Source organism: Amblyomma mixtum, chromosome 5 (genome assembly GCF_055824585.1).
Source record: "Amblyomma mixtum isolate Tamu chromosome 5, ASM5582458v1, whole genome shotgun sequence".
Taxonomy (NCBI): domain Eukaryota; kingdom Metazoa; phylum Arthropoda; class Arachnida; order Ixodida; family Ixodidae; genus Amblyomma; species Amblyomma mixtum.
The window spans coordinates 170,341,959-170,369,484 of record NC_143016.1 but is presented as its reverse complement, the minus strand read 5'-3'; the positions used below and the strand labels follow the sequence as shown (position 1 = coordinate 170,369,484).

The window sequence follows — 27,526 nt, the reverse complement described above, 5'->3', positions numbered from 1 at the left end:
TGTGGTATTCCCGTTCTTCCAGCACACCGAAACTCCGTGTTCGTCACGTGCTATTCGCCGTTTGTGCGGTGAAGCCCCCTCACATGCAATGCCACACGCAAACAAGCTCCGGCGCTACCGTTTTGCACACTGAAAGAAGCCACGAAGAACCTTACCACTGTGCAGCAGTTCCGCTTCCGCCCCACCCAATAGCGTGCATGAATTAATAGACATCGCTGCTGTCGTGCAGTTTTTGTCTTAAAAGGAGCCAACAATTTCCCAGGTTCCCAAAAATAAATTTCGCTTTCACACAAATTGACGGGAATCATTGAAGGGACGACAACTCAGGCAACCCTTTCTAGAGAGCGAGGCAAACTCTTTTCCGAAGCTCAAGCACTGTGCCGAAGGTGCTTGTGACAATTCCGGTTGCCGCAAAAAGTCAAGTACCAGTTAGGTTGACTCCCCTGCACAGCACCAACAACGTGCAGGCAGCAATGGCATGACAAACATCTCCCTGCATTACAGCCGCGTCGCAAGAAAAATGGCGCGCGAGGGCTAAAAGAATCGCCGTTTTCACCACCTCCATGACAGCTGACGTGCACACAAGATGCTTACTGTAAGCATTGCCTACATGAGTTCTTTGAGGAGACACTGTTGTAAGTCTATAGCCGTCACCGTCGCTGCTTCCAGGGCACTGTCGGCACGAACACATGCCAGCCACCCGTCTATCAACCTCCACCGTGGTGCTTAAGGGGGGACGCGAGACAAAGGCGTGAGCTCTTGCTTCACCAACACCAGCCGCCTGTGTAGTGCAATGAAGCCTGCTGTCTCTCATCCAAGCAGGCACTGCTTGCACTGTTGAGTTCTTAAGGGGGGACACCCCTCTTAGAACTATTTTTTTTATTTATGGACAGATTTACACCAAATTTTCACTGTTTGTACATTTTCATGTGCTGATTCTAAAACTGCAAACAGTTTCCCCCTGCAGCAGTAAGTTTTGTATTTATCATGAAAAATATGTCTTTTGTTTGGAGGAGGTTTGGTTAATTAACATAAGACCTTGTGTGTGTATAAATGATCTAGAATCACCAACGAGTGCAATAAGGCATAAATGAGCATTCTAGGACGACTTGGACGAAAGTTACAGCTGGTCGAACATTACAGAGAAAAAGCTCATTTTCACTACTGAGACAAACGATTTATTTCCAAAATTTTCCTGAGGAAGCAGTAGTTTAAATTTAGCCTTATTGCACAACCTGTGCATTTATCTTTCTAGCAGAAAAAGAATTGTAGTAATAGCTAATATAGAATTGGAGATATCGCTCCTCCAAAATTCTGTGCATGCCAAAATTTCAGTTTTGAGAAATCGAATAAAAAGTTTTTGGCATATTTTTGTGGCACTAAGGGTAACTAGAAATCACTGAAGTGAGTTCTGGCTGGTTTCTGATATAAAAGCACCATTCCCCGTCGACATAAGTGCGGTTGCAACAAACAAATTGCCGGCAAATAGATGGCATTGTTTGGAGGAGTGCCTTTGCGCTGTGACCTCCCCCAAGCTGCAGCGCGCGATTCTACCTCACAACGGCGCTGTGATTGCAGTCAGCCCCTAACAAACGATGCGTGCTCTTTGCTGATCTTGCCCCTCAAAACATTAAGAAGCAAATTTATTTCGTCAAGGTTTCCCATTCCGCGCTTTGCGGGTTGCCGTTTCGCATGCGGCCGCCGCTGGCGCCGTGTCATCAGGTTTATCAGAGAGCTCTATCTATCGCGCTGTTGCTGGCTGTCAACGGAAGCTGCTTAGGTATCGCTTTTTCATCTGCACAGTCACGATTACGCTGTCTGTAGGCGGCAGGAATCGCCCTGATCACTCCTCGCCGTGGAGTGATCGCCGTTATCTACAATCGCTGATTGTAGATAACGGGACGACCCTGCAGCGTATCTATACCTTTCGCTCCCTCAGGATGAGCATTCAATCCTCGCTAAGCATCGCTGCTTACAGCGTTATCGGACCGCCGTGGAGCGTGGCTGCTGAATGTAGACACAAGGATGCAACGATACAGCGTTCCCAGCGCGCTTGGGATCAATATCTTTTAGTGCTTTTAGACTAAGACTTGCGTAAATTGAAATATTTCGCACTTAGCGCCCGACAAACCTCACTTCGCCGTGACAGTGGGACTGCCCGACCCACACAAAATGGCGCCAGGCTGCAAACGGTCGACGCCGTCAACCAACCAAAAGTCGCCATTTTGGTCACGTGATTTTGAGAACCAATAGCAGAGCGCGTTTTGCCCAATTTTGTTTCTTTGTTTGCCGCTGCTTGGGCTTGCTCATAGTTGCCAACCGGAATATGGAAATAGCCTGAATCGAGACCTTTCCAATGAAACCAAAATGGCGCCGGCGGAGCGCGTATTTTTCGAACTGCGGGCAGTCAAAGTTCGGTGCGATTAGACCTCAATTTAAAGGGCTGCGCGCGCGGTTTCACATCTTTGGAACGCTATAACTCATGAATTAGGCGGTATTTTTCAACGAAAATTTGTAGATAGCTGCGCAATCACCTCAGGATAGCGAAAATGAAAAGATTGAAAATGCGATTTTTTGACCAAATTTCCGGCCGCAAAGAGCCGTGTCCCCCCTTAAGGCAAATCGCATTCGATATATGAAGTAAAAACCGGCATGTGTTAGCTAAATGAAGATACAGTAATCCCTCGTTATAACGAAGTCAGCGGGACGGCGAAAAAATTCGTTATAAGCGATAATTCGATATAAGCGACCGCTCGAAAAAGCTAAAACAGTCGAGATTTAATTGCGCCACAACTGCGAGGAAGCTGGTGGATGACGCCGCGCGGCGTCCCTCAGCTGCGGCAGTTGCTAGGCAATGGCTCAACGTCGGTCTCCGTGCCTCCTCGAAGCACTGCCACAGCGCAATCGCAAGTTCGTGGCCAATATAGCTTTTGCTACAAAATTTGCTCGTAGCACATTCATTACTTCTACCAGCAACTCAGTATTGGTCAGCGATCCTCACAGATGATACAGTTTTCAAATTTCTTATACCAGAGTTTATTATCTATAGCAAGAACAAGCTTTAGCTCATTTTTGTGATCCAGACAGGATCCAGGCTGATCGAGAGGCTGGCAGGCTCGGCTTCACGTTCGCACAAGAAAATACAAAGCAGCTATGCTACCATAAAGTCTGCCTCCTAGATTCGAGCAACGACAGCATGCCTGTGTAAGAGTGGAGCTTTCGGCAACGACGCCGCCTGCAGGAACGCCGGTTGACAAACTGCGCGCTTGTCCCTGACTGCCCTGGTCGCCGCTAAGCCTAGCCGGTTTCGCATCGACACCGCAGCTGTTAGCGCTTCGGTACTGGACAGCACTCAAAGGCGCTACACTCGGCACCCCTTTACTGTCAACTAGTCCCATAATAAAAGATACGTTAGATTTCCGCGACGCCTTCAGCAACGGAGCTAGCAGACGCCAGCAGCCGGCGTCAAGGCTGGCAGGCCACGGCCAGTCTCGACGCGCGCGATCGAGCGCGTCGAGACCGGCCTTGGGCAGGCCGGCCCGGCTCAAAGGAGCGGCCCTACGTCATCATGACGCTGCCGCCCTCCGCGCTCGCATTGGCTCCCACTTCCCGTCGTTGCATTTGGCGCGAGCGGCCCGTCGTTGACATCTAGCAGGTTGGACACAGGCGGCGAGCTGCGATCGGACGCTGCGGCGCGTTCGCAACTTCGCGCCGCGGTGAATCGCGCTCGCTTTTCTTTCCATGCATTTAGACCGTTTGTCTAGTCGAATGGCGCGAATCGAGCATGACCGGCCACTTTTCCGCATCCAAAACACTGCGGTTTTCTGGCATCGCAAAGCGCGAGGAAAACTCGGATTCTGTCACGGGGAACACCAGGAATGCGCTTCCGACCAAGATGGAATTTGGTCCCGCTGAACAGGGGACACTCGGCACTCTCTTGGTGCCCGTTACTAGGCAGGTCATCGATCGTGGGTGTGGTACTTTTGTGGCCTGTTCTATGCCTGCATGAGTCTAATTCGTCGGCGGTATTAATTTGACACTCCATGTGCAAAGGGTTGCTGCCACGGCGGCGATGCCTACGCTCGCCACTTCGCTCTAAGCGGGTCAAGCTCTTCGTGCACTTCGAGTAATGCGGCTTAAAATGCATGCGTTTGGATCGGGACCGGAAGAAATTTCGAATAAAGCGATATTTCGAGTGAAGCATTTCATTATAATGAGGGACTACTGTACACTTAGAAACAGTTTTAGAAACAGGTTATGCGGAGCTGCCTCGGTGCGCAGGTGATGAGGGTCTGCCCCAGTGGACCTGACTGCGCAAGGGCGTGCGCAGAGGAAGAGAGGGGGGGGCCCACCTTGCAGAGTTCTTTCTCCTCGTGGGCCATGATGGAGGCCACGGCGTCCACCAGCACAGCGGGGTCCATGCCCTGAGTGGGGGGCCGCGTCTGGCGCAGGGGCCCCGCCTGCTGGGCCACGGCCACCAGGGTGTAGTGGTGCACCAGGGACACCAGGAAGGGCAGCACCTGGCTGTGCAGCTCCTTGATGGCCGCCGCCGCTGCACGAGAAGGCATCTATTCTCAATTTTCTCCAAGAGGCTGAAGCTTCCTCCCAACACACCAACTGCTTCAAGATGAAGCGACATGGTCGCATCCCGAGTAAATAAGCAGACAACAGCCAGGAACTTTGTTTGCAAAAAATGAAAAAAACTGATCCCAAACACTCCCAGTTCAAGTGAACTTGATTTTTTGGACTGCCTGATTTTTTGGATATTACTGCAGCCTCTGAAAAGTCCAAAACATCAGACAGTGACCGTATACCGTACACAAGCGTTTCTGGCTGCACTGCAGCACAATGTACCAAGGCGAGCACACTTGTCTACAGCTAGAGAAGTAAAGGAAGTGAAATTGTAGCGGTGGTACTGAGTTTCACCGATAGTACTTGCAGCAGCCAGAGAGACGTACAAACCATGCAGGCACAATAGCCACGCCCCTAGTAAAAGAAGCTGCGTTAAAATTTCACTTCACTTGCTCCGCCGGACACCACTCAAGCACTCTAACAAGTGTGCTCACCTTTGTGCACCCAACATGCGGGCAGCAACCAAATGGCACAAGTTTTCTGCAAAGCGCGTCCATCCAAAGGAGAAGGAGACAGAACACCACTCACCGAACATGCCTGTCAGAGCCATCTGGTGCACCTTTCGTGTCTCCACATCTGGACACTTGTACGGGCAGGTCTGGACGGGTGCAATCTCGCCCGTGCCAAAGCTGGAAGGGGAGAAAGCCGAGCATCACTCAGAGCACCTCAAGCTGTTTTTTGGAATAAGCATGCCTCGACACTTTGCTAGCTACGCTCAGTGGCAAACCGAAGTTAAGAAAATGGCCAGACTAGTGCAGGCTATTCAGCTGAAGCACTGGTGAAAAGGAGGAACATGGCAGCACAATAAACGATATTTGTCACAGGCTCGTTTTCCGAATCTGCTTTTATGAAAAAAAAAGATGTTTAGAGAAAAAAAATAGAGCTTGGCTTGTTTACCTTCACCAGCTTCTGCCATCTAACTTCAAATAGCACCACAGCTGAGCTGTTCCAGAAGAGGCGAAATACGGGCTGGTTGGTACATGTTTGAAGAATTGGATAAAACATCGCAACGGAAGATGAGACAAGATAAGGACAAACAAACAACAGCGCTGTTGTTTGTCCTTATCTTGTCTCGTCTTCTGTTGCACTGTTTTATCCAATTCTTCGAACCGTGCCACTTTATTAACACATGTCAACGGCGACTTCCCGTAAAAACAAGTAAAAAAAAAATACAAGGGATGATTAAGCCCCTCCCAAGACCTGTCAAATCTTTATGTGCAGTAGCGTGCCCCTCACCTGGGATGCGAGAAGAGCTGCAGCATGGCGTGGCGATCATCGTCCAGCTGAAGATTGGCCACCAGGAAGCCACGGATGATCTCCCAGCACTGCCGCCGGTAGAATGAATCAATGCCACTCTGCTTGAGTGCGTTGAATGCTGTTTCGATGATCTGATGCAGGACAGAAAGGACCAACAGTGCCGATATTGGAATTGCAGATAAGAAAAAGAAAGGAAGAAAAAGAGGAGGCTTAGACAACAAAGCACATTAGCTATGTCCGCACAACGCCTCTTGTGCAATCATACAGTTACCGACCAATTTTTTTGCACCCACGGGGACCCAAAAATATTTCTAGTCGGAAATACCGTATTTACTAGCATAATAGGCGCACTTTTTTTCCAGAAAATCCGGCTCAAAGTTCGGGGTGCGCCTATTACGCGGGGTAAAATCTCCGGAAATTTTTCGACTCGCAAAATTGAACATACCGCATAAACGCACTCGTGTACGGGCCGCACCCCGTTTTCCCGAAGAAAATATTTTTAAAAAATCCGTGTAGGGGCCGCATCGAAACTTTCCACGACCCACGCAGGAATAGCCTTCGAAATGCATACGCCAAGGCCTCAAGCTTTCCAAACAGATGTTTAAAGTAAGCATCCCTGAAAACCGTGTGCGGCTGTTCCACGCAATGTCGCTGTACGTGCTGTGGGTCCGCGGCAGCTGCGACGGCAGCAGCACTAGTGAGGACTAGTAGTCAGTTCAGCAAAAACTTTGTTAAAATAAAGATTTGGGGGTGGGGGGCGGCGAGGCATCGGCTTGCAATCATGTAAATACAGTATTGATCACAGTGCCAAGTTCGGGGTGCACCTATTATGTGCGGAAATAAAAAAATTTGATTTTTTTGTGATAGGGGTGCGCCTATTATGCGAGTGCGCCTACTATGCGAGTAAATACGGTATACGTGAACTTAAAAAAAAATCAATTTGCTTAGGAAAAATCGCCTTGAATAAAAATACAGTTGAACCAACTTATAATGGCCACAGTTATAACAAACACTCACTTATTACGAACGAGGGTGATGGCACCATAAAAATATTTTGAGCAATGGGTCTGCATCTCATATTCAACAAGCAACGATGACGGCATAACTCGGTTAGAGTGAATGGAGAGGCGCTGGAAGTTTGGCCCCGCAGTAAAAAATCCTACGCATTCGGAAAGCGTGGAGTTTGAAGAAAGTCTTCGAGCTCCCATGGAACCCGCCCTTGAAATGAATGCGGGGACTAAAAATTTCAACAGGAAAGGTGAGACACTGCTGACAAAGCGGCACAGTTTTGCCAAAATGTTCCGTCAAAAATGAACACCTTGAAAGGCCACATCTGCGTAGATACACATTAACGCAAACTTTTGCGTTAATGTGTGTCTGCGCACGAGGATCAATGGCTGCCACCGGAGGCTCTCCTTTGTCATCGGCTAGCCTACCAAACTGTGATGCTTTGAGAGGTTCACTTTCGTATGCTACAGGCCGAACACAAAGGCCTGCATAATACGTCACCTTTTGTTGTTATCCGGGGAGCATGCTACAAGGCAAGGCATAAGTTTTGCAAGGGCAATAAACAATTTTCTCACTGAGCAGCTTGTTCAATTCACCCATGACATGGTGAAAAGAATAGGAGCTCCTGCACATTCTAGACAATTTTATGAGACGAACCACGTGTTGCCTTCGCTGACTGTGGTGACAATGCTCTTCTCACCACCAAATGAAAAGTGCAAGATTCAGTCGCCTTGACACAGGTGTCACTCATGCAATCAAGATGTCCCAGCATTCGTGCAACTTAGAACAATGCTGATAGCAACTGACACAACAGGTGGCACCATGCAGGTTCGGATATCTTCGTTCACCTCCGTGGAAATGATTAAGGCCATGTGGATAAAACTTACGGTGGAGTGCATCGGAAATTGCTTCCGTAAAGCACGCATTATGGGCCAAGAGGTGACTGAAGACAAAGTTGAACATCCGCGTGAACACATGTGGATTTCCGGGAATAGGGTGGCCACAGCTGGCACAGGACAGGGTTGATTGGTGAGATATGAGAGCATAGTCATGCTGATGGTGATGATGATGATGCATTGTAACAACGCATTGTTGGTGCACAGATGGCCGGACAAGATTTCGCCTGGGTGGCTTTGTGGGGTGCGGAACAAGATGCTGACATTACAAAGCGATAGACTGACAAAGCCATTTTACACGAAATACGAGCAAGAATCTAATAATAAAGACGCCGGCCTGCCACCTGCCGTGAATGCTTTAACTGCAATTTTTAAAGCAGCATGCGGCTTCGCCTTGGAGAGAAACGTGTGTGACCGCCCTGCAGAGCTTATACTTCAAAGAAGCTAACCTGCATAGCAAACTTTTCTAAGAAACAAACGCCAATTTCGTCAAAGTTCGTATTTCTGGCTGTTAAATGAGAAGTCCCCTTACTACGAACCTCTAATACAACGAACGCAATTCAACACTACCATCAGGTTCGTTACAAGTGGGTTCGACTGCAGTGAATTTCATCTTATCCCATGTTCCACTTAGAAGCAATAATACTAGCCTGCATTCTCACACTGCACGCTACACACTACTGAGCCATGCGTCATGTCACCGGTACCAAAATGTATAACGCTGCCACACATCACGCCGTGAACATCCCTTGAGCCAATTTTGCTTTAGCACTCCGCAGTGCATGCCCCCAGTGTCACCCAATGCAGAATGTGCGAGGCGAGAACAAAGTCGTCCATTCAATGGGTATTTTGGGCAGTGAGGGGGTGCAAGTTGCGGGGTCAACTTATATATGGCAATATACAGTATACACAGCGCCTAACGACCTTTGTAGTTCTTTTAGGACATGTTCCCCGAAATATCTGCGTAATTTGCACACCCCCTGTTTTCAAGCCTTAATTTCAGGGAAGAAAGTGTGTGTATTATGCGAGTAAATATGGTAGGTAGTAGTGAGAGGTCTAAGAAGCAAGACATCGCCTGCACCACTAAAGTATCACGGATGACGGCATCGTCCAAGACACGACAGACACTGCAGCTATGCCATTACCAACGCAATCACACATAGGCTCATCCATTCTTTCCTCCCCAGTCACTCCCCAGCGGCCTTTGTTGCTTGTTTTTTCCCCCAAGCCATGTGCTGTGCAAAGTTGAAACAACAGCGAGCATCTGAGATAATTTGTTTGCAAGATTTGCAGTCTGCCGCAACAACTCAACGGACCATTTCTGAAAGGATCATTGTGTCCGACCATACCTCCATACCATAATGGATAATTCATGCAACAACACGGGCCGCCCACCAGCATTGCTGTAAGCAATGCCGCCGGCACTACAATCTTTGCTCTGTGTTCTAACATCTGCAACAGAACTACGCATTTAGTCATTACCAAGACTAACAGGGTTCGAAAAAAGCCACCCCACTCGCAGCATGCATGCATGCAACATCGGCAGTTTCGACTATGCTTACTATCAGCAGCACAGATTGTTTTGTGGACCATGCACTGCACTGTTCGATATATCTAGTGTAAGAACGTTGATGGTTTCGAGTGGCCACCACACCATCAGAGACAAATCCTTTACACAGGCTTTTCACTTTCCCGCAACACATCCCAAAGATTGCAAGGTAAACGGCAAACAGCCCGAAAATGCTCCATAAAAGCTCACAGAAACATGCTAAACCAGGAGAAAAATCAATATTGCAGCTCTCACACTGTGAGATCAGCGCCAGATCAAAAACCTAATTTCGGAATTTTTGTGGCCAAGACACTGTGTCAACTTGTGGGATACAAGCGTGCCCCGTTCGTCACAATGTGTCGCGTGCCCAACACAGGGACTGGGGGAGAAGGCCCTCCTGCTCAACACCGCACCCCCTTCCCGGGAATGGCATGTGACATCACAACAGCTCGCTGGCCACTTAGGGAAGGGTATGCTCCCATGTTCATGAGTAACTGATCGCTCCTAGTTAGGCAATATCCGAGGGATTAAAAGAGGAGCTCGAAACAGCCTCTTGCCTACCTGTGACCTTGTACTTTACCTTGCATTAAGGGGGGACACTGGTCTTGAAAAGAAAATTTTATTAATTTAGTCATAGTTATGAAATTTTCAGGGCACATGTATTTTTGTGCACTGATTCTAGATCTGTCATTTAATTTCATGTAAATCAATTCCATGAGCACTTATGCAATGTTTATGCAAGTATTTTGCGGAGAGTTTTCAAGAAAATTTGCTGCAGGAAACTTGCTGAAATGTATGCCATTGGCTTCTCTTGACACCAAGGAATACAATAAGGGTAAAATTATCATCCTGGCTCTCATAGAACTTGAGTAATAGGGTACTGAAGCTGCCATTTCACACACAGGAATACACATTTTCCTTCTCATTTCCGAAGCGACAACTTCAAAACTCTATAACTTAAGTTCTATGATAGGCACGAAGACAATTTCACCCTTATTGTATTCCTTGGTGTCAAGAGAACCCAATGGCAAACATTTCAGCGAGTTTCCCGCAGCAAATTTTCTTCAAAACTCTCCGCAAAATACTAGCATAAAAATTGCATAAGTGCTCAGTGAATTGTTTTACATGAAATTAAATGACATATTTAGAATCAGCACACAAAAATACATACGTCCTGAAGATTTCGTAACTGTGACTTCATTAATAAAAATATTTTTTTCAAGACCAGTGTCCCCCCTTAAGTTAATAAACAATTTCCTAGCGTACTCTACCGTCACCTATTTTGTCCGAACCTGCTGTGGCTGCGACTCTCAACCACGGGTTGGGGAAACTTGTCCTTGTCGCATACGAGTAACGCCTGCGTGCAGCCGGCACCGAACCTCACCTTCCCGGTCGGCTGGACGCAGAGTGACCCCATAAATTTCAACACTATTTATACTGGGGAAAGCCCGCACAGCTACTGCTGAGATATTAGTACCGTAGAAGACTCATTAATCTTTTCAGCTGCAACCAGACTGCTGCCAGTGTATGACTGGCTCCATTATGGAATGGGCTTTGCTCTCTCGCATTTCAGCGTGTTTCCATGAAGCACTGGAGACGACGACACGCACCTTGTCGACGGGCAGGGTGATGGGGCTCTTGTGGTCCTGGAAGTGGACCGTGATGCAGGGCCCCGGTGAGTCCCGGTCGCAGTAGTCCAGCCGCTGGGGCTCCATGAGCATCTTGCGGTTGCCGCCCCCGAACTTGCCCAGCACCCGGAAGGCCACCTGGGCGATGCTGTCGGTCGGGTTGCGCAACGTGCGCCACAGGGCCTGCATCAGCTCCGCCCGCACCGGCTGGATGTGCTCGTACAGGAAGTCCGGCTGCAGGTTGTCCACGCACAGCTCCAGCGTGCGCAGGCCCTGCACGCACAGGGGGGGAGGAGAGCGGTTTGCGATGCAGCGGACGACAGCCCACTCGGGGCAGGAAAACACCAACTCTGAAGCAAATTAGATTACGAAGCTGCAGCTGCAAGATTAAAAGCCAGCTAATTCGGAGTTCAAGGAGCAGGAAATATGTTAAAATCACCTGAGGATCATAACTATGGTCCCCCAAGAAAGTTGCCAAAAATTTGCGGATGCCTAGAGCATGCCCAGCCTGGAGATTGTAATGGCACATAAAGCCCGTTGAGATGTTGTTGGAACACTTCCAATTTGGAGACATCACTACTGGTTGTCACTCGCGGCTTCGAAACGTCACACTGACTATGTCATGACGAGTCATGGCACTACATGGTTGTCGTGACCACACACCACATGTCACTGATGTCATCGGGTGTGACACAAGACTGCGACACCACCAAACGGTCTGACCAGCTTCTTATGCTCTCGCATAAAAACCATCCACGTCAGAGTAAATTAGTACTGCTGCTAACGTGCGCCACCTACTGGAAAGAGGAACAGACCGTAAACATCTAGACTCCCAAGAGCACATGTATGGTGGGGGGTGCCTATGGTGGCGGGGAGGTCAGCATCGTCCAAGGAAAGGGGCAGTTGAAAAGCAAATGTGGAGAAATGCGGGCCTTTCAGACTGCCACCGTTCTTGTGGCCATGTTAGTCCGTGACACATTGCACATGGTTCAGAGTATGACAGGATGGCAGAGCTGCCCACCTGGCTGATGAGGGTCTGTGAGCCGTTGAGTGCCGACACCAGCGGGTCCATGAGCATGGGCAGGTACGGCAGCAGGGAGCTGAGCCTCACGGGCACCGTCAGGCACAGCTCCACAAACAGGTCCTTCATGTGCTGCTTGTGCAGACCACTCTGCAGGCCATTGAGGCCTGCACACACACACACCACAAGGTCCCTCAGTGTGCCAGAAGTGCCAGTTCAAAGCATGAACTAAGGATGCATGAGGCAGTTCGGATACTCTCCGCCACTGCTGGTGCGCTGTCTGAATCCAAGTGCATCATAAGCGCACTGGCCCCTTTCACCTCTGCAGCATACCTAAATCCCGACCGGAATGGTATGGCATGTGCAACGTCCCACAGCGGGACATGGGCTATGAGAAAGGCCACACAGTGGAGAGCCATGCATTAGTTCCAATTACCTGGCACTGGCAATGCTACAACTGGAGCCAGGTAGTTACGCATCGTACTTCTGCGCACTATTTAGTGCACAGAAGAATCGTGCCTGGTGTTCTTCAACGTGCACCAATCGGCATGGCAAAAAAAAAAACAGCAGACGCTTTAGCATGGCCAAGTGCAGAACATCGAGCAGTAGCACTAGTTACTGTGGGCACTTAAAGTCCTTGCGTGCTAAAGGCATTTGGCCTAGAGGCCTGCTACCTAAAGGCTTTTGGCCTAAAGGCCTGCTACCTAAAGGCTTTTACCCAGAAGGCCACATCAGGCCTGCTGTTGCCCACAACACAGTGGGCAGGTGGGCCACCTGCCACACAACAGGTATGGCCCCACTGAGAAGAGTTTTGAGGTTAGCCATGTTGACGGGTGTGTCTGCTTTGAAGTGCTTTGTTGGCTTCATCTCTTTCTGTGGTCATGCTTGAATGCTTAGGAGAGGATGCCTTGAGGAACCTCTCGTATAGCTAGACAAGCACTTTCAGCACTTTCTTACGTTCTCTGTCCTCACAAATGTTAGCAAATGTTGGCAGCCTCTGCGTTGGGGAGTGATCAGCGAATAGGCAAACGGCCACACTTTGTGGTTGTCTGCACCGTCTAAACTGGCTGGAGATGGTGCATGGCTTCATCCCTTAATCTCCTGGTGCAGTTGGTGCTAGCAGTGTTCTTTTTTTTTTTTTTACGATTTCAGGCATACATACATACACCCCTGAAGCCTGCTTTGTGGCAGGTGGCCCACCTGCCCACTGGGTTCTGGGCAACGGCAGGCCTGATGTGGCCTTCTGGGTAAAAGCCTTTAGGTAGCAGGCCTTTCGGCCAAAAGGTATTTAGGTCAAATGCCTTTACCACGTGAGGACCTTAAGTGCCCACAGTAACTAGTGCTACTGCATGATATTCCTCACTTGGCCATGCTAAAGCGTCTGCTTTTTTTCTTTTTTTTTGCCCTGCCTGTCTGTACACGTTGAAGTCCAGGTATCATTCTTCTGTGCGCTAATTAGGAAAAAACAAAGTGCCTAGTAAACGCAGTCCAAAAATTAGAGAGTTCTTTTGGTTTATCCAAAGCCCACCGAAGCGTTTCTCACACAAGGCACTGCACATGCAAAGTCGACTTTTCTGAAAAGCACCAGCGGGGCTGCAGGGGACCCTTCTTCCCTCACCCTGCAGCAGAGTGGGCAGCAGGGGCAGGAACTCCTGGTAGAGCAGGTCGTGGCTGCCCCCCCCGATGGAGCGGAAGAGGGCGCGCAACAGCAGGAAGTAGTTGTACGGCTCCCGTGCACTGAGCGCCAGCTCCATGGACCGGTTCACAATGCGGTGCAGGTGGGGCTGCACACAACAGCCACAGCAGTGAGGAGAGACACGGGCCTTCGACATGCAGACCTCACGAAAAGATGCCGGTGACTCAGGCGGTCCCTACTGTGGTCCTCCCATTATGGGCCTACTAAGAGCTGCAAATGCTTGAGAGAGCTAGAACTGATCCAATTATAAACTTGCACAGCTTCCACGCTGACATGGCACAAAGCGATATGAACAGGCTCAAAGTAGCCCGTTCAGTTCTGATAAGCACAGTAGGCTGCCACAGCATCAGCCACAACATAACATATGACGGCTGAGAGGGCTTACTAAGCTACAATGTTACTACATGTCACAAGACTTTTAAGTTGCATAAATTCTGAATGCTAGTTGTCGACAATACGGAAATGGCTCCCTCTGCCTCACAAATGTGTGCACGGCCGTCGAGAACATAGACGGTGAGGCTAGAGGAGAACAAAAGCATTCTGGCAGTTTAGTCGACACAGTAAATACGCTCCAAGCAAACCACTCTGCTCAGCAAACAAATGCGGTCTCCCCAAAGTCCCTGATGCCCACTTAGCAAGCACCCACCTTAAGCATAAGTTCGTTTTCAGCAGCGAAGAGGGACACGGAGCCAAAGACCAGCTTGAACAACTTCAGGTACAGGTTGGACTTGTCCGGGTTGCCTGCAGAAAAGAAAGGGGATGCCCCATGCACAGCGTGAATGACTGAACAACAGGACAGAGCGTCACAAGTGCCTTCGGAGATGGCAAGTCTTCTGATACTACTTTCTGATACTCAAAAGTCTTTACAGCCCCTGGCAGCAGCATTCGCTATCGTATCGACGCATGTAAGGGCAGCACTTTTTTTCCAGATTCGAGGGCCAATTTTCAGGGTGCAGCCCATATATGCAATGTATGAAAAAAAAATTTTTTTTATGCAAAAACACACCCATCAGGGAATGAAAGGCATTTATTCTATGCTCAACCATCACTCATGGAGTCTTCCGACTCCGAGATGGTGCTGTGCTCTGGTGCATGCTCGTCCCACGAGAAGTCATGCAGCATGTCTTTCCGCTGTAAACGCGTAGCTGTCGTTTCGCACTTCCATCACATATCCAAGCAGCTCTTCTTCCAGTTCGAGAAACTTGCACTGCTTGGCTCAGAAAGCGCGCTTTTTGTAGCTTGTGCTCCTCAGTGCATCCTTTTGGTTGCACCATAGTCGAACGCACTTCTTGGCCACGTCAAATTTCCTGTCCACAGCATGCTTGCCATGTTCAAAAGCAAACTTCCAGCCGTGTAGCTATGAAGGTGCTTGCCCGTCGTGTTAAAACTGCAACGCTCAAAGGCAGCACACGAAAGCCACAATTATGGTAAGCTACCACGCTACCGCAACTCCTGTGCCTTTGACAGCCACATAAAGCTGGAGCTGGTAATACTGATGTCAATGTGGATAGCGGGAGCTCCCGGAGGAGGAAAAAGTTAACAGTGATGATGTTGACCCGCAGCCTCGGGCACTATCTGGGAGTGGCACGCTGAAACTCCAGTGTGAGTGTGTGGCCTCCGCAATCAAGCGTGCCATTGATCACTGCTGGAGCTGACCGCAGAGGCCATGGCACGTGCATTTCGAAGGCTATTCCCGCGTGGGTCGTGGAAAGTTTGAGTGCAGCCCTTGCACACACTTTTCTTTTTTTAACATTTCCTACGGGAAAAAAGGGTGCAGCCCATACACACAGTTGCGGCCCTTACACGCATTTATACCGCATTAAGCTACCCTCCCGACTTAAACTTTCGGTCTCACTCAAAAAAATAAAGACGGAATTCTGCAACAACACAACGGAATTACAACACAACTGCACAGGAAGACAGATGCGTATATTAAAGACATCTTCATTCTGTTCCAAAAAGAAAGCAGGCATGGACACTCACCCCCCATCTCTTCCATGCGTTCCAACAGGTACTCGACCAGGATGGTGGCAAAGATGGGAGACGTGGCGCGGTTGGCCAAGAAAAAGTTGGCCACAATCTGATGGAACAAGAAGTAGAGCCATTAAAACTGGGCTCACAAGCTGAACAAAACTCGTATTCAGTCAAGTGGTAAAAAGCGACAAAGAGCGAACGAGAAAGCACAAAGTGAACACCTTGTCATACACAGCACCATCAAACATTATTCATCATAGAACTGGCTAGGAGGGAAGACAGATAGTGCACAGTTACTGGCAACAGAGGCATCAATGCTCAAACTTCTGCCTCAGCACTCTGGCTTTCTTCCAGCACATTTGCGATGCAGAACGACAGGACAGGAAGCAGGAGCTGCATCTACTGTCCTGTCTTGTCATTCTGTGCTGTTCCATCGCAAATAACCAACATGCCCAAGCTGCCATCCTGGCACATTCCAGCATATCACGAGCAATTCCGGAAATTGGCACAAATTCCACAAGACACTGACAGTGGACACAAAAATTGTCTGTTGACAATGTCTCCACTCTAACAACTCAAAATTCGAAGAACACGCACTCAAAAGTTTTGTACTGGCACCTCCAAAAGCAAAAAATGACTGACCAAGGAAGCCAGTTGCGCGCCTTTCCTTTCCTCAAAATCGAAGAAGTGCAAACCTTCCCTTGGTTTTAAGAAAAGGAAGGCAGCACATAACTGCCTTGACCACCTACTCACCCCACGACCGAGGTCTCCACTGACCCAGTGACGCTTGCTACCCACACGATTCACACACACACCGCTGAAACCTGGGGAGAGGTGCTTTGGCACTACGCATCCTGGCTTCACCAAGCACTCTCGGCGATGTCAACACTGACGGGAAAACATAAACGCAGAAAAAAAAAGTCTCCTACTCACCTGGAGGGCAGAGTTCTTGTTCAAGCGCTCGACCACGTACTGCAAAGGAGTCACAGAGGCCAGTAAGTACAACCAGACAGTATTACGCGTGCTGGACTGAGCCTTTAGGATATGGTTCCCTGGAAATTAATCTTTAAAGACAAGACAGAATTCCACCACGCCAAAAAAACTTTGCGTCCAGACAAGGCACTGGTACCCATGCATGAGAGTCCTTGAACAGAATTCAGTTAAAATCAAGCTGGCCACTTTCGACAAAGTAGAACATTAAGCAGCCAAAAACATGAAAAAATCTTTCCTTACAAGCTGTTCACGCCTATGATAGAAACTTGGGCACAAACTTGCTTCGTAACTCTGAAGAGATAAAGTTCTCAATTTTATAGCTTAACGTAAACTTTCTTTCGAGTGCTGGGCTCCAGGTACTAAATTAAAATTTTAGCCAGACACAGCTACTGTTTACAGAAGCTTTGGTACAACTTCCAGTTTTGTTTCTTGCTTCTTCGCAAGCAGGTACTGGCCTGACATTCATGGCATACAGCCTTGTTTACAAAAGCCCGAGATGAATAAATCATTATGTCACCTCATAACACGAGAATAGTGTGTGAGAGATGACAGAGGTGCAAAGGACACACAGGAGGCCAATATAGGAGAACCTCAATATATTACAAGTTTCTCTGATTTCTCCCATTCATATGCTTGAAATCATGAGCAACAAAAATGTCCCACAGAGTCACATTATTTTCTTCTGGTTACTACATTCCTAAAAAACACAAGTATGTTATGTGAAGTCTAACATCCCGATGATACACATCAGCTACGACAGGCAATGCTGTAGAGTGTTCCAGATAAATTTTGACCACCTGGGGTTCTTTTAACGTGCAAAGAAGTTGCAAAGCACATAGGTGTTTCTGCAATTGGCCTGCATCGAAATGCGGCTGCAAAGAACAAAATTCACTCTCCCGACCTTAGGCTCGGCAGCCAAACCATGCAGCTGCTAGGTCACAGCAGTAGGTAAATTCACAATTTCTATGGAGCACGTTCAAGACTTTCCCAAAACCTGATGATGAATGACATGTTCACAGCAATATTCGCTACACTAACACCTCATGGAAACCACCCACGCACACGCAGCAAAACGAAGGGCGCATATATCTGAACTTTGAGATTATATATGGCACTCCTTTAAAACACCCATTATATATTGCCACGTATCATTGTAGTGTTTGTTCGTTCACGCTCAAGACTGCAGGAAAGAGCTGTTATCATTTTTGTTGTTGACGCGAGAAGCGACCAGTCTAATCTCGATTGATCGCAGCCATGAAAGGCTGCATCTAGGTTTTTCCAGATTACTGTAGATGATCTTGTCCTGCTATCTGGAAGTTTCCTTGCCGGCTTTAAATTGAGCGATGCCGCGAGCGGCGGACATTCGTAGTTCGACGACCGACGAGCAAGTTTGTTGCTGACGCCGCCGCCGAGTGATTCAGTACTTTTGCGGGCGCAAGTCAGCCCAAATAAAGAGCTTCGTTTCCAAGACTGGTTGGTGCCTTCCTGACCGCTGGACTGCTGTCACTACAACGTGACAATATGTAGGAGCCATGTATGTAGTCCCCACTGAACCATGTTGAGTGCAACTACAGATCTGCAATGATACACCATCACACACACGCATTGTCTACAGCCTCAACTCTCACTGGCGACATGTGAAATTTGTTGAACCAGTTGCACAACAATGCGTGCCAAAGAAGATGGTCAACGCGTGACTGCACTGTCCGTGCCACACTGGCTTTCTGCGAGCAAATTTTTGTCCACTCAGCTCACGCCAACCTACCTCAATGGTGGTGGAAAAGACCTCCCTGAAGGTCGACTGGCTCATCATGGTGAACTGCAAGGAGGAAAAGTAGAGATGGTAAGATGGAAAGACAAAGAGAGAAGGCTGCACTGATTTCATGCAGGGTAAGATAGTGAGCTCTAAGCTCACAACTGCTGAGCTTTAGCAAAGTTGGCCACTAATGCGTGTCACAGCCATTGCAATTCAAATGCTACCAAGCCACTCCAGAAGCTATAAAAATAATAAAATTGATCCCTTCAACTCTCCGATAAGAATGTTCAGCCATTTTGAAGGATTGTTATCCCAAAAAAGGCTGCACACAGTGACAGCAGAGCTGACGCTGTGCCTCATTTCATATGAACAAGAGGTCTGTGCCCAATCGTCCTTTATAGTAGATAACTTAGATCTAAACTAAAGCAGTTTTAAGACTCTGTCACACATTTTCTAGGCTATTATGAACTTATATCACCTAAACACAGAGTGCAATTACTGAGCAGTACGTATACGAATGCGAAAGCAAGATGACCGATGGTCCTTAGGGGTAACGGAGCAGATTCCAGGAGAAGACAAGCGTAGCGGGGGGCGGCAGAAAGTTAGATGGGCGGATGAGATTAAGAAGTTTGCAGGGATACGGTGGCCGCAACTGGCAAAGGTCAGGGTTATATGGAGAGACATGGGAGAGGCCTTTCCTCTGCAGTGGGCGTAGTCAGGCTGCTGCTGCTGCTGCTGCTGCTGATGATGATGTGTAAAGTCAAACTGCTGGATTAAAACGAGCCACTTTTACAATACATAACTCCCAGATTTCCATCCTCATCTGGGGCGACAACTAGTACAACAACCTTCAGCGGGAGGCAGCAACACCTTGGGTTGAGAAAAGGTTTGTGCTGGTGAAACAACCCATTTGACCCTCCCATGCCAGCAGACCAATGAGCCACAAAAAAAAGCAGTGCACCCACCACGCCCCCAAAGTGGTCCAGGACCTCCTTCTCCTCCTTGGAGCGCACGGCCGACTGCAGCGCCGCGGTGCGTGCGGAGGAGGCCGCAGCCCCTCCGACCGCCCCGGTCCCACAGCCGGTCCCGCCCACGGTGTTCCCAGGGGGAAGGGTGTAGACGTCCAGCGCCTGCAGGGCATACTTCACCAGACGGATGAACACCAGCGTCTCCTTGGGCTGGAACTGTTTCTCTTCGAGCGGCCCTGCACACCGTGCGAATGCCAGGTCAAACATTGCCGCCTGACCACCCGTCCAGTAACCGTGCCTTCTCCACTGTGCTCACAGGACACTGAGGAACACAGCTGGCTCCCAGAGACTTCCTCGTGGGATGAGTGCACACAGCAAGAGAGAGAGCCACATGGCACCATTTGTCGCACGGGAAAGGGCGAGCCACACCGTCCCATTATTGGGCTGCATGTTACGCTGCAGGGAAATTCAGTTTTACTGGGGGCCTTGTGTCGCACAAACATCTGCAGCTGCCTATGCTTTGTTACCATTCCGGTGCACTTCTCCTCTACAAGGATGTCCCAAATTAGTTGGTAGTTGAAAATTAAAAAAAAGGCTCTTCATAATAATAATAACCCCATGCATAACGGACACACTAGAGAAGTCGGTAATGATGTAATAAGAGCTAGTTACACTGGAAGGCTATGTGTCAATGCAGCAAATAACTGATGCCAAGCACTGCAAGGCTCCAATTAAGCCTTTCAGGAATCGTAGATTCTTTTGCATACTATTAATTATGTTCTGTAAATACCCTTTTTAAGAGCGTTAGCTCTTAGTACTTACGTTTGTCATGGATGCGTCTGTCTGCAATGAAGGTCAAATTGGCCAAAACAGTAACCATGTGAGCACACTATAATATCACATAGCAAAACAGGGCGCCTAGCGCCTCAACTGATACCTACACTTTTGATCCATTATATATGTGCCAGTATAGCGGCCATCGAAGTGGGACCCCCTGAGACCACCATTTGCATAAAACTTGAGGGTCACCCCTTTGACACAGAATGTTCCAAGTGGTGTCAAATGACTTGGCATGATCCTGAGGATAAAATTACTAACTGAGACCTGAGACGAAGCCCAAAATATGTGTGAGGTTCGCAACGACAACCTTTCCGCCACCAAACCGTGCATTTTGTCGCGGGGGTTCCAGATGGTGTCAAACAATTAGTCATGTTGGGATGCACACGTTTATAAAATTTAATAACTGATATAATGAGGAAACATACTGGATATAGCAAAGGTGGCTGTAAATTGCAATAGCAGTGCAAAATCCACGAGGTAGGTGGCGCTGCTTGCATCTTAGAAAGGATGTTTCCAGAAAGGAAACATCTGCAGATGGTTGGATTTGGTCTTTTCCACGTTTGGCGAGCACACCAATGTAATTCTGTATTTCTGCGTTCTGTATTTCGCCTTTGTGCACAGTCAATTATCTTATTGTCTGGAAGCATGGGGCGGTACATATAAAACATACCTAGATCCTGTTTCTCGCCTTCAAAAACGAGCTATTCGTATGATAACTTATTCAAATAATACATACCCCAGCAGGCCACTCTTTAAGCAGCTTCGTATCTTACCCCTATCAATGGCATATAAACTGAAGATAGCTGAAATAGTAAACAATGTAATAAAATCTAACAACCCCCTGCCCCTTAGTTTATTTAGATTAGCAATGAAACAAACAGGAGCTGCAACTAACAATCTATTTAATTTACCACCTTGTTACAATATGTACGGCCGGAGACTCCTAGAATACAGCGGAGCCCATGTGTGGAATGAAATCCCGAATGAAGTTAAAGAAAAAAATAACTTTTCGGCATCTTTAAAACACTATTTAATTTCCATGGAAATGTAGGAATCAATTGTGTGTGTTAATCTTGAAGTTTTTTATTTTACACGGTCTGCGGTAGTATTGTGCTTGTTTTGTATTTGGACCCCTCACTAGCCGTAAAGGCTATGGGTCCAACCAACAGTTTCTGTACTGTTTCTGAGAATAAATAAAGAAAGAAAAAAAAAACACTTGAAGGTCGGGTAGCTAACGCTCTTAAATTGAACACTGAGACAGTGTCGGCGGGGATTTTTTTCTTTTTTCATTTACAGTAAAGACGTTTAATAAAAGCAGTTATAGCAAAGCGTGTTTGGCCATAACAATATACTTAACGCAGAATTCTAACATCACTGCACAAGCGCAGTCTAGGGCTTCTCAGAGCAACAGACAACAGCGTAATAGCAAGGCCGAGTCGGAGGCAAACGGATAACAATAAAAATGGTGTTCCTTGAGATGGCTTAGCCACCAGGCTCCTGCACTGCAAGAAGAAGCTACGTTTTCGAAGGTCTGGGGCTGTGAGGCAAAGCGCTCAGCACGCATAAAAAAAAAGAAAAAAATAAAGCTGGCTACGAACTCGGCAAGGCGGCAGTGTCGGCCACTGAGAAAGGAAAGACAGTACAGGTGCAGTGAGGAGTAGAGATGGCAGAAAAATGGACACAGGTACTTAAAATGCAGAACGACGGCTGCCTTTTACTGATGTTATTTTTATTTGTCGTTTTGTAGTTATTTTATTCTTCATTCTGTGTTATTTCTGTTTTTCTATTTTACTTTTATTTCATTTCACTTTATTTCATTACATTGTTTTATTATATTACTATTTCCTCTGAAATGACACTGATGCTGTAGGGGACAATGCCACGTTCACAGGAAGCTTGCGTTTCCACGTTACATTTACGGCCGTGGAATATATGCACAGATATGCAGCTTCCAAAAGACTTGGGACAGAATCAAAAATGTGATAACGTAAAATATGAAAACTGAAAATAAACGATTGGCACATAAATGGATGATTAAAGCAGGACGGGAGGCATATGTGTGTTGCTTTTCTGCATCAACACTTTGTAGTTAGCAAATGGCCAAATTAGCAGAAAGTATCCTCAGAGCCATTCCATCACCATTTAGTAAAGTCACTGATCTCATATAGTAAACATTTTTACTGGTTCAAACAATTTTACTATAGAGGGGTTCTGCTGTATTTTGAATTGCAGGAATGTGGGAAGATATGTCATTAATCAGGACAATGAAATCTAAGTGGCGGCCAATTATATGGACCTTGGGGTGTATATTCAATAAATCAACTTCGACGACATTTGTAGATCAACTTCGATTGAAAAAGCCACTTGAACTCCAAATTTTCAAGCAGCTGGAAGAAGCAGTCAGTGGTTAGTGGTAAACACTAACCCTTCCATGCAATCACCCCACTCTGGATGCGACACACAAATTTTGGCCTTCAACAGGTGCTCTGTGCGCAGGTGCGCAGCGTGAACTGCGCCCAACAAAAAGATAGGCTGTTTGCGTGCAGGCCAAGTAAAACGTCCTTTTGTGGACAATGTGCAGGGCACCCACAACTTGAGGTGTGGACTTTGTGGGGCAGCTTCGTGTGCGCTCACTACCCGTGACTCTGTGTTTAATTACCGTATTTACTCGCATAACAGGCGCACTTGCATAATAGGCGCACCCCTAGTTTGGTCGCGAAAAATCCGATTTTTTTTATTTCCGCGCAAATAGGCGCACCCCGAACTTGGCACTGTGATCAGTACTGTATTTACACGATTGCAAGCCGACGCCCCGCCACCCCCCGCCCCCCAGTCTTTACTTTAACTATGTTTTTGCTGAACTGACTACTAGTCCTCACTAGTGCTGCTGCCGTCGCAGCTGCTGCGGACCCACAGCACATACAACGACATCGCGTAGAACAGCCGCACACAGTTTTCAGGGATGCTCACTTTAAACGTCTGTTTGGAAAGCTCCATCTCCAGCCGGAAACGTTCCCGACTTAGGCCCGCGAAAACCTCGGCGCCTGAAGTCGCGTACAAAAATTAGGCGCGACACAGTCGCAACTGCCGCACTTCTCGGCCACGTGGAATTTCCGACCTGCCGCACGCCTGCCGTGTTCGAGAGCAAGCTCCCAGCCGTGTAGCTATTAAGGTGTTTGCCCGTCGAGCTAAAACAGCAACGCTTGGCGGCAAAGCCACAAACCACGATGAACTAACGCACTACCGTAGATCCCGGCACTTGACAGCAACAAAAAAAAAAATGGAGCTGGTGATGCTGATGGCGATATAGATAGCGAAAGCTCGCGGCGGAGGAAAGCGTTGATGATGATGATGAGCTTGGCCTCGGGCGCCCTCCGTGGGCGGCGTCTGCAAGCTCCTGTGCGCGCGTGTGGCCTCCGCGATCAAGCGCCCGTTGCGCGCAGCCGGAGCTGATCGCGGAGGCCTCGGCGCGTGCATTTCAAAGGCTATTCCCGCGTGGGTCGTGGAAAGTTTCGATGCGGCCCCTACACGGATTTTTTTTTTAATACTTTGTTTGGGGAAACGGGGTGCGGCCCGTACACGAGTGCGTTTATGCGTTATGTTCAATTTTGCCCCGCATAATAGACGCACCCCGAACTTTGAGCCGGATTTTCTGGAAAAAAAGTGCGCCTGTTATGCGAGTAAATACAGTAGCTGCAAACCTCTGGTGCTTGCGCATTAAGGGGGGGACACTGGTCTTGAAAAAAAAATTTTTATTAATGAAGTCACAGTTGCGAAATCTTCAGGGAATATGTATTTTTGTGTGCTGATTCTAAACATGTCATTTAATTTCATGTAAAACAATTCCTTGAGCACTTGTACACTTTTTATGCTAGTATTATGTGCAGAGTTTTGAAGAAAATTTGCTGCGGGAAACTCGCTGAAATGTATGCCATTGGGTTCTCTTGACACCAAGGAATACAATAAGTGTTAAATTGTCTTCCTGCCTATCATAGAAGTTAAGTTATAGAGTTTCGAAGTTGTCGCTTCAGAAATGAGAAGGAAAGTGTGTATTCCTGTTCCTGAAGTGGCAGCTTCAGTACCCTATAACTCAAGTTCTATGATAGGCAGGAAGACAATTTCACCCTTATTGTATTCCTTGGTGTCAAGAGAACCCAATGGCGTACATTTCAGCGAGTTTCCTGCAGCAAATTTTCTTCAAAACTTTCCGCAAAATACTTGCATAAAAAGTGCATAAGTGCTCAAGGAATTGTTTTACATGAAATTAAATGATATAACTAGAATCAGCGCACAAAAATACATGTGCCCTGAAAATTTCATAACTATGACTACATTAATAAAATTTTCTTTTCAAGACCAGTGTCCCCCCTTAAGCCAGACTGCACCGAGAATAATTCAGAGCACCAGAATCACGGGTGCACCTTTTGATGAGGCTCAGAGTTTTCCCTCCGCCAGCACACGAAGCGACGATGCTGCTGCTGAAAGTTCCGAATGAGAACATAGCTCCAGTCTTGCACGGGCGCAGCCAATGTTGTGAATAAATGCGTTTGGGCAGTTTTTTGTTGTTCACTTTTTTCTCCCCTGTCTTCCACTTCAAGGTAACGGGGTTGACCTGTATTCCTATTCAACCTATATGCAGTTTATATGGAGCTATTCGCTTCAATCCGAAAATGTTCACTTCACCCTGAAATCATCTGAACAAAATAATTATTCACTTCAAACTACAAATTCAATATTCGCAAGTCCTACAAACAAACTATCCACAGGGGGCCCGAACATCGCACAAATATTTCTCTCTGAACCCTACTCAGAGCAACATCCCCTTCTTCAGCAGGACCAAATCTGCTCTACACCAAAGTCAAGAGACGACCAGCACTCCCCACGCACACTACAGTAGGCTCTCAATAATTTGAAGTCATAGGGGACGACAACCTCCTTTGAATTAAGCGGAGTTCAAACTGACAACGACAGCAGTCTTCTTACTTTCAATGTTCATGGGATCATGGCACCGGTTTGGACTAACTGCCTGTTAGGTTTACACGAGTTCAAATTAATGACAGCCCACTGTACAAAACAAGTGACACGCCCCTGTCAAGTCTGGGGCAAATTTAGGGTCACTCTGAGCAGACGTGCCACCCGACATGGCGTCCGGCACAGCAAGACGGCAAGCATCAACGACATATAATGCACTCATCAATGAATGTGCTCCGTGAGCTTACCTCACATGGTGCACACATCACTTCATTCTGAGTGCATAATCTCAACGCCAATGCTGCAAGAGTTTGACGCCACAATACAGAACTGAAAAAGTCAAGGAAAGCAGCGATTTTTCTGAAAGTTTTGAACATATTCACTTCTGGAATGCGGTTCAAATGTGACCAATATCACTTCTAATTGATTTTAACGCTGAAATTGGAGCCCTTCTAGAAGGCTCTGAAATGCCATTAAAAATTTCACGACCCCGCTGCTTGGCCGAATGTCGCTGCTATACCAGGCGTGTGGCACCCGACAGGTCAACCCTGCTCGCTAGCAACCCTACATTTGCCTGGCCCATGTGAGGAAGCCACCCACTCCCCTACCCCACCGACACCCCCACGGGTGGGGGTGCGTTGAGGTAGGGAGCACACTCACCACCGGGCATCTTACAGGTGCCAATGCCCCAGGTGATGGTCTTGACACCGCACACAAGGGTCTTCACCAGGCCACGGCAGTCAGCCACTGTGTAGGCATTGCTCTGCATGCCAGAGAAAGAACAACCGGTCATCAGGAGCACGCCTCACTTGCGAACACTTTCGTCAAACCTCGACATATTGAACACAAATACATTGGGCTGTTATTGGCTGCGTATAGAACTCTTGGTCAAATGTTTAGGGGAAATCCCCCAAGGTGGAGTATATTTGTAATATGGGAGTAATTACTCACCGACGTCCAACCAAGTGCAGCCAATGTGGATGTCAATGAGTAATTACTCCCTTATTACAAATCTACTCCACCTTGGGGGATTCCCCTAAACATCTGACCAACACTGTTCCCACTTCGAGTTATTGATCAATTCACACTCGCCCTACCATAAGCTTGCCGTCCCGGTTAGCTCAATTGGTAGAGCGACTGCTCCGGTGAAGCGGTGGTCCCTGGTTCGAACCCCGGACCAGGACGAATTTTTCTTTAACTGCAAGTTTCTGTGAAAGGTAGCCGTATGGCTGCACTTGGGTGGACGTCAATGAGTAATTACTCCCTTAGTATAGAACTCTTGTAAAATATTTTTTAAATGCCTGCAATTTTTACTTTAAATACCGAACCTGGTTGCACCTAAAACAGATACACCCGACTTCCCAGCGCCAAGCAGTGCCCGTTCCAATCAAAGGGGGAACAGGCTTCGTCACACAACTCAAGCGGCCGCTAGGCTGTTAGCAAGGTGGTACGGCAAGTGTTCGCACCTCTCTTGCCTGCCAGTGCCTCAGAAGCAGCAACGTGGATGGATGTAACGTAGCAGTAACCATCCTGCAGTGCAGCTTTCCAACTCAAGTCGGCCGACTCAAAAGTGGCGACATCACTGTGATGCGGGGAAGCCACCTTAGCAAGCATTTGACTGGCCTCCGCTGCTGTATGCTAGCGGTGCTACTCGGTATTACAGTAGTCTAGCAACAAGCAGCTGACTTCTTCCCAACATGCATCACCAACTAGCCCGGCAGGTTGCTCTTCTGTTACTGTTACAAGGGTCACAAATTTCCAAGGAGTGCAGTACCAACCACATAGAGCAGTAGCTCCAAAAACTCTCCAGTTTCTGAAGGTTGCATCTTTGAACAGGCTGGAGGGAGTCACCTCAATGCCTCAAGTGGTGTGCCAACCACATTTCAAAGTGCATTAAGCAACCTACTTTTTGGACTCCCATGTTTCAGACTAACACTATATTTCGGACTTTATTCAGGAAGCATCACGCATCTACAGGAACATGCACATACTCATATGTGATATTCAGGACTCCACGAAGCCCAGAAGTTCAATTTTTCACACTAAAATAGACATCACCAATACTGCGGAGATCGTGAGCGGTCATCACTGTCACAACCAACCAGCCCATCCCAGCTGTGAAGGGCACCATCTCGTTTTCAAACAAAGTCACTCGGACAGGCTGCTGGCTTCGATAGGCTTGGCTATCTGTTCCTCACAGTTGCCACTCGAGCTAATGGCACGACCTTTGTTGCCATCGAGGTAAGCTACAAAGAACAGCGCTCAAGCGAATGGTGCTCGTGACTGCATTGAAAATGGGAGAGCGGTCACGTCCGCCGCAGTTTAGACCCGATGCGC

At 47.8% G+C, this 27,526-nt stretch overlaps 1 protein-coding gene across 4 annotated transcripts in view; it reads right to left on the bottom strand.

Annotated features, from left to right (window-relative positions):
- Nipped-A (Transcription-associated protein Nipped-A) overlaps nucleotides 1–27,526 on the bottom strand; it is a 170,124-nt gene that overhangs the window by 87,665 nt on the left and 54,933 nt on the right. For 3 of the 4 annotated variants that reach the window (XM_089546329.1, XM_089546331.1, XM_089546332.1), the window contains 12 exons: nucleotides 25,850–25,952; nucleotides 19,376–19,614; nucleotides 18,420–18,473; nucleotides 16,595–16,633; nucleotides 15,671–15,767; nucleotides 14,334–14,428; nucleotides 13,610–13,775; nucleotides 11,992–12,158; nucleotides 10,953–11,243; nucleotides 5,869–6,020; nucleotides 5,161–5,261; nucleotides 4,353–4,552 (listed from right to left, as the gene is read on the bottom strand). In XM_089546329.1, coding sequence (XP_089402455.1) covers nucleotides 4,353–4,552; nucleotides 5,161–5,261; nucleotides 5,869–6,020; nucleotides 10,953–11,243; nucleotides 11,992–12,158; nucleotides 13,610–13,775; nucleotides 14,334–14,428; nucleotides 15,671–15,767; nucleotides 16,595–16,633; nucleotides 18,420–18,473; nucleotides 19,376–19,614; nucleotides 25,850–25,952 — 1,704 coding nt within the window. The remainder of the gene's footprint in view (nucleotides 1–4,352; nucleotides 4,553–5,160; nucleotides 5,262–5,868; nucleotides 6,021–10,952; nucleotides 11,244–11,991; nucleotides 12,159–13,609; nucleotides 13,776–14,333; nucleotides 14,429–15,670; nucleotides 15,768–16,594; nucleotides 16,634–18,419; nucleotides 18,474–19,375; nucleotides 19,615–25,849; nucleotides 25,953–27,526) is intronic. The other variant, XM_089546330.1, reaches the window with a different exon arrangement.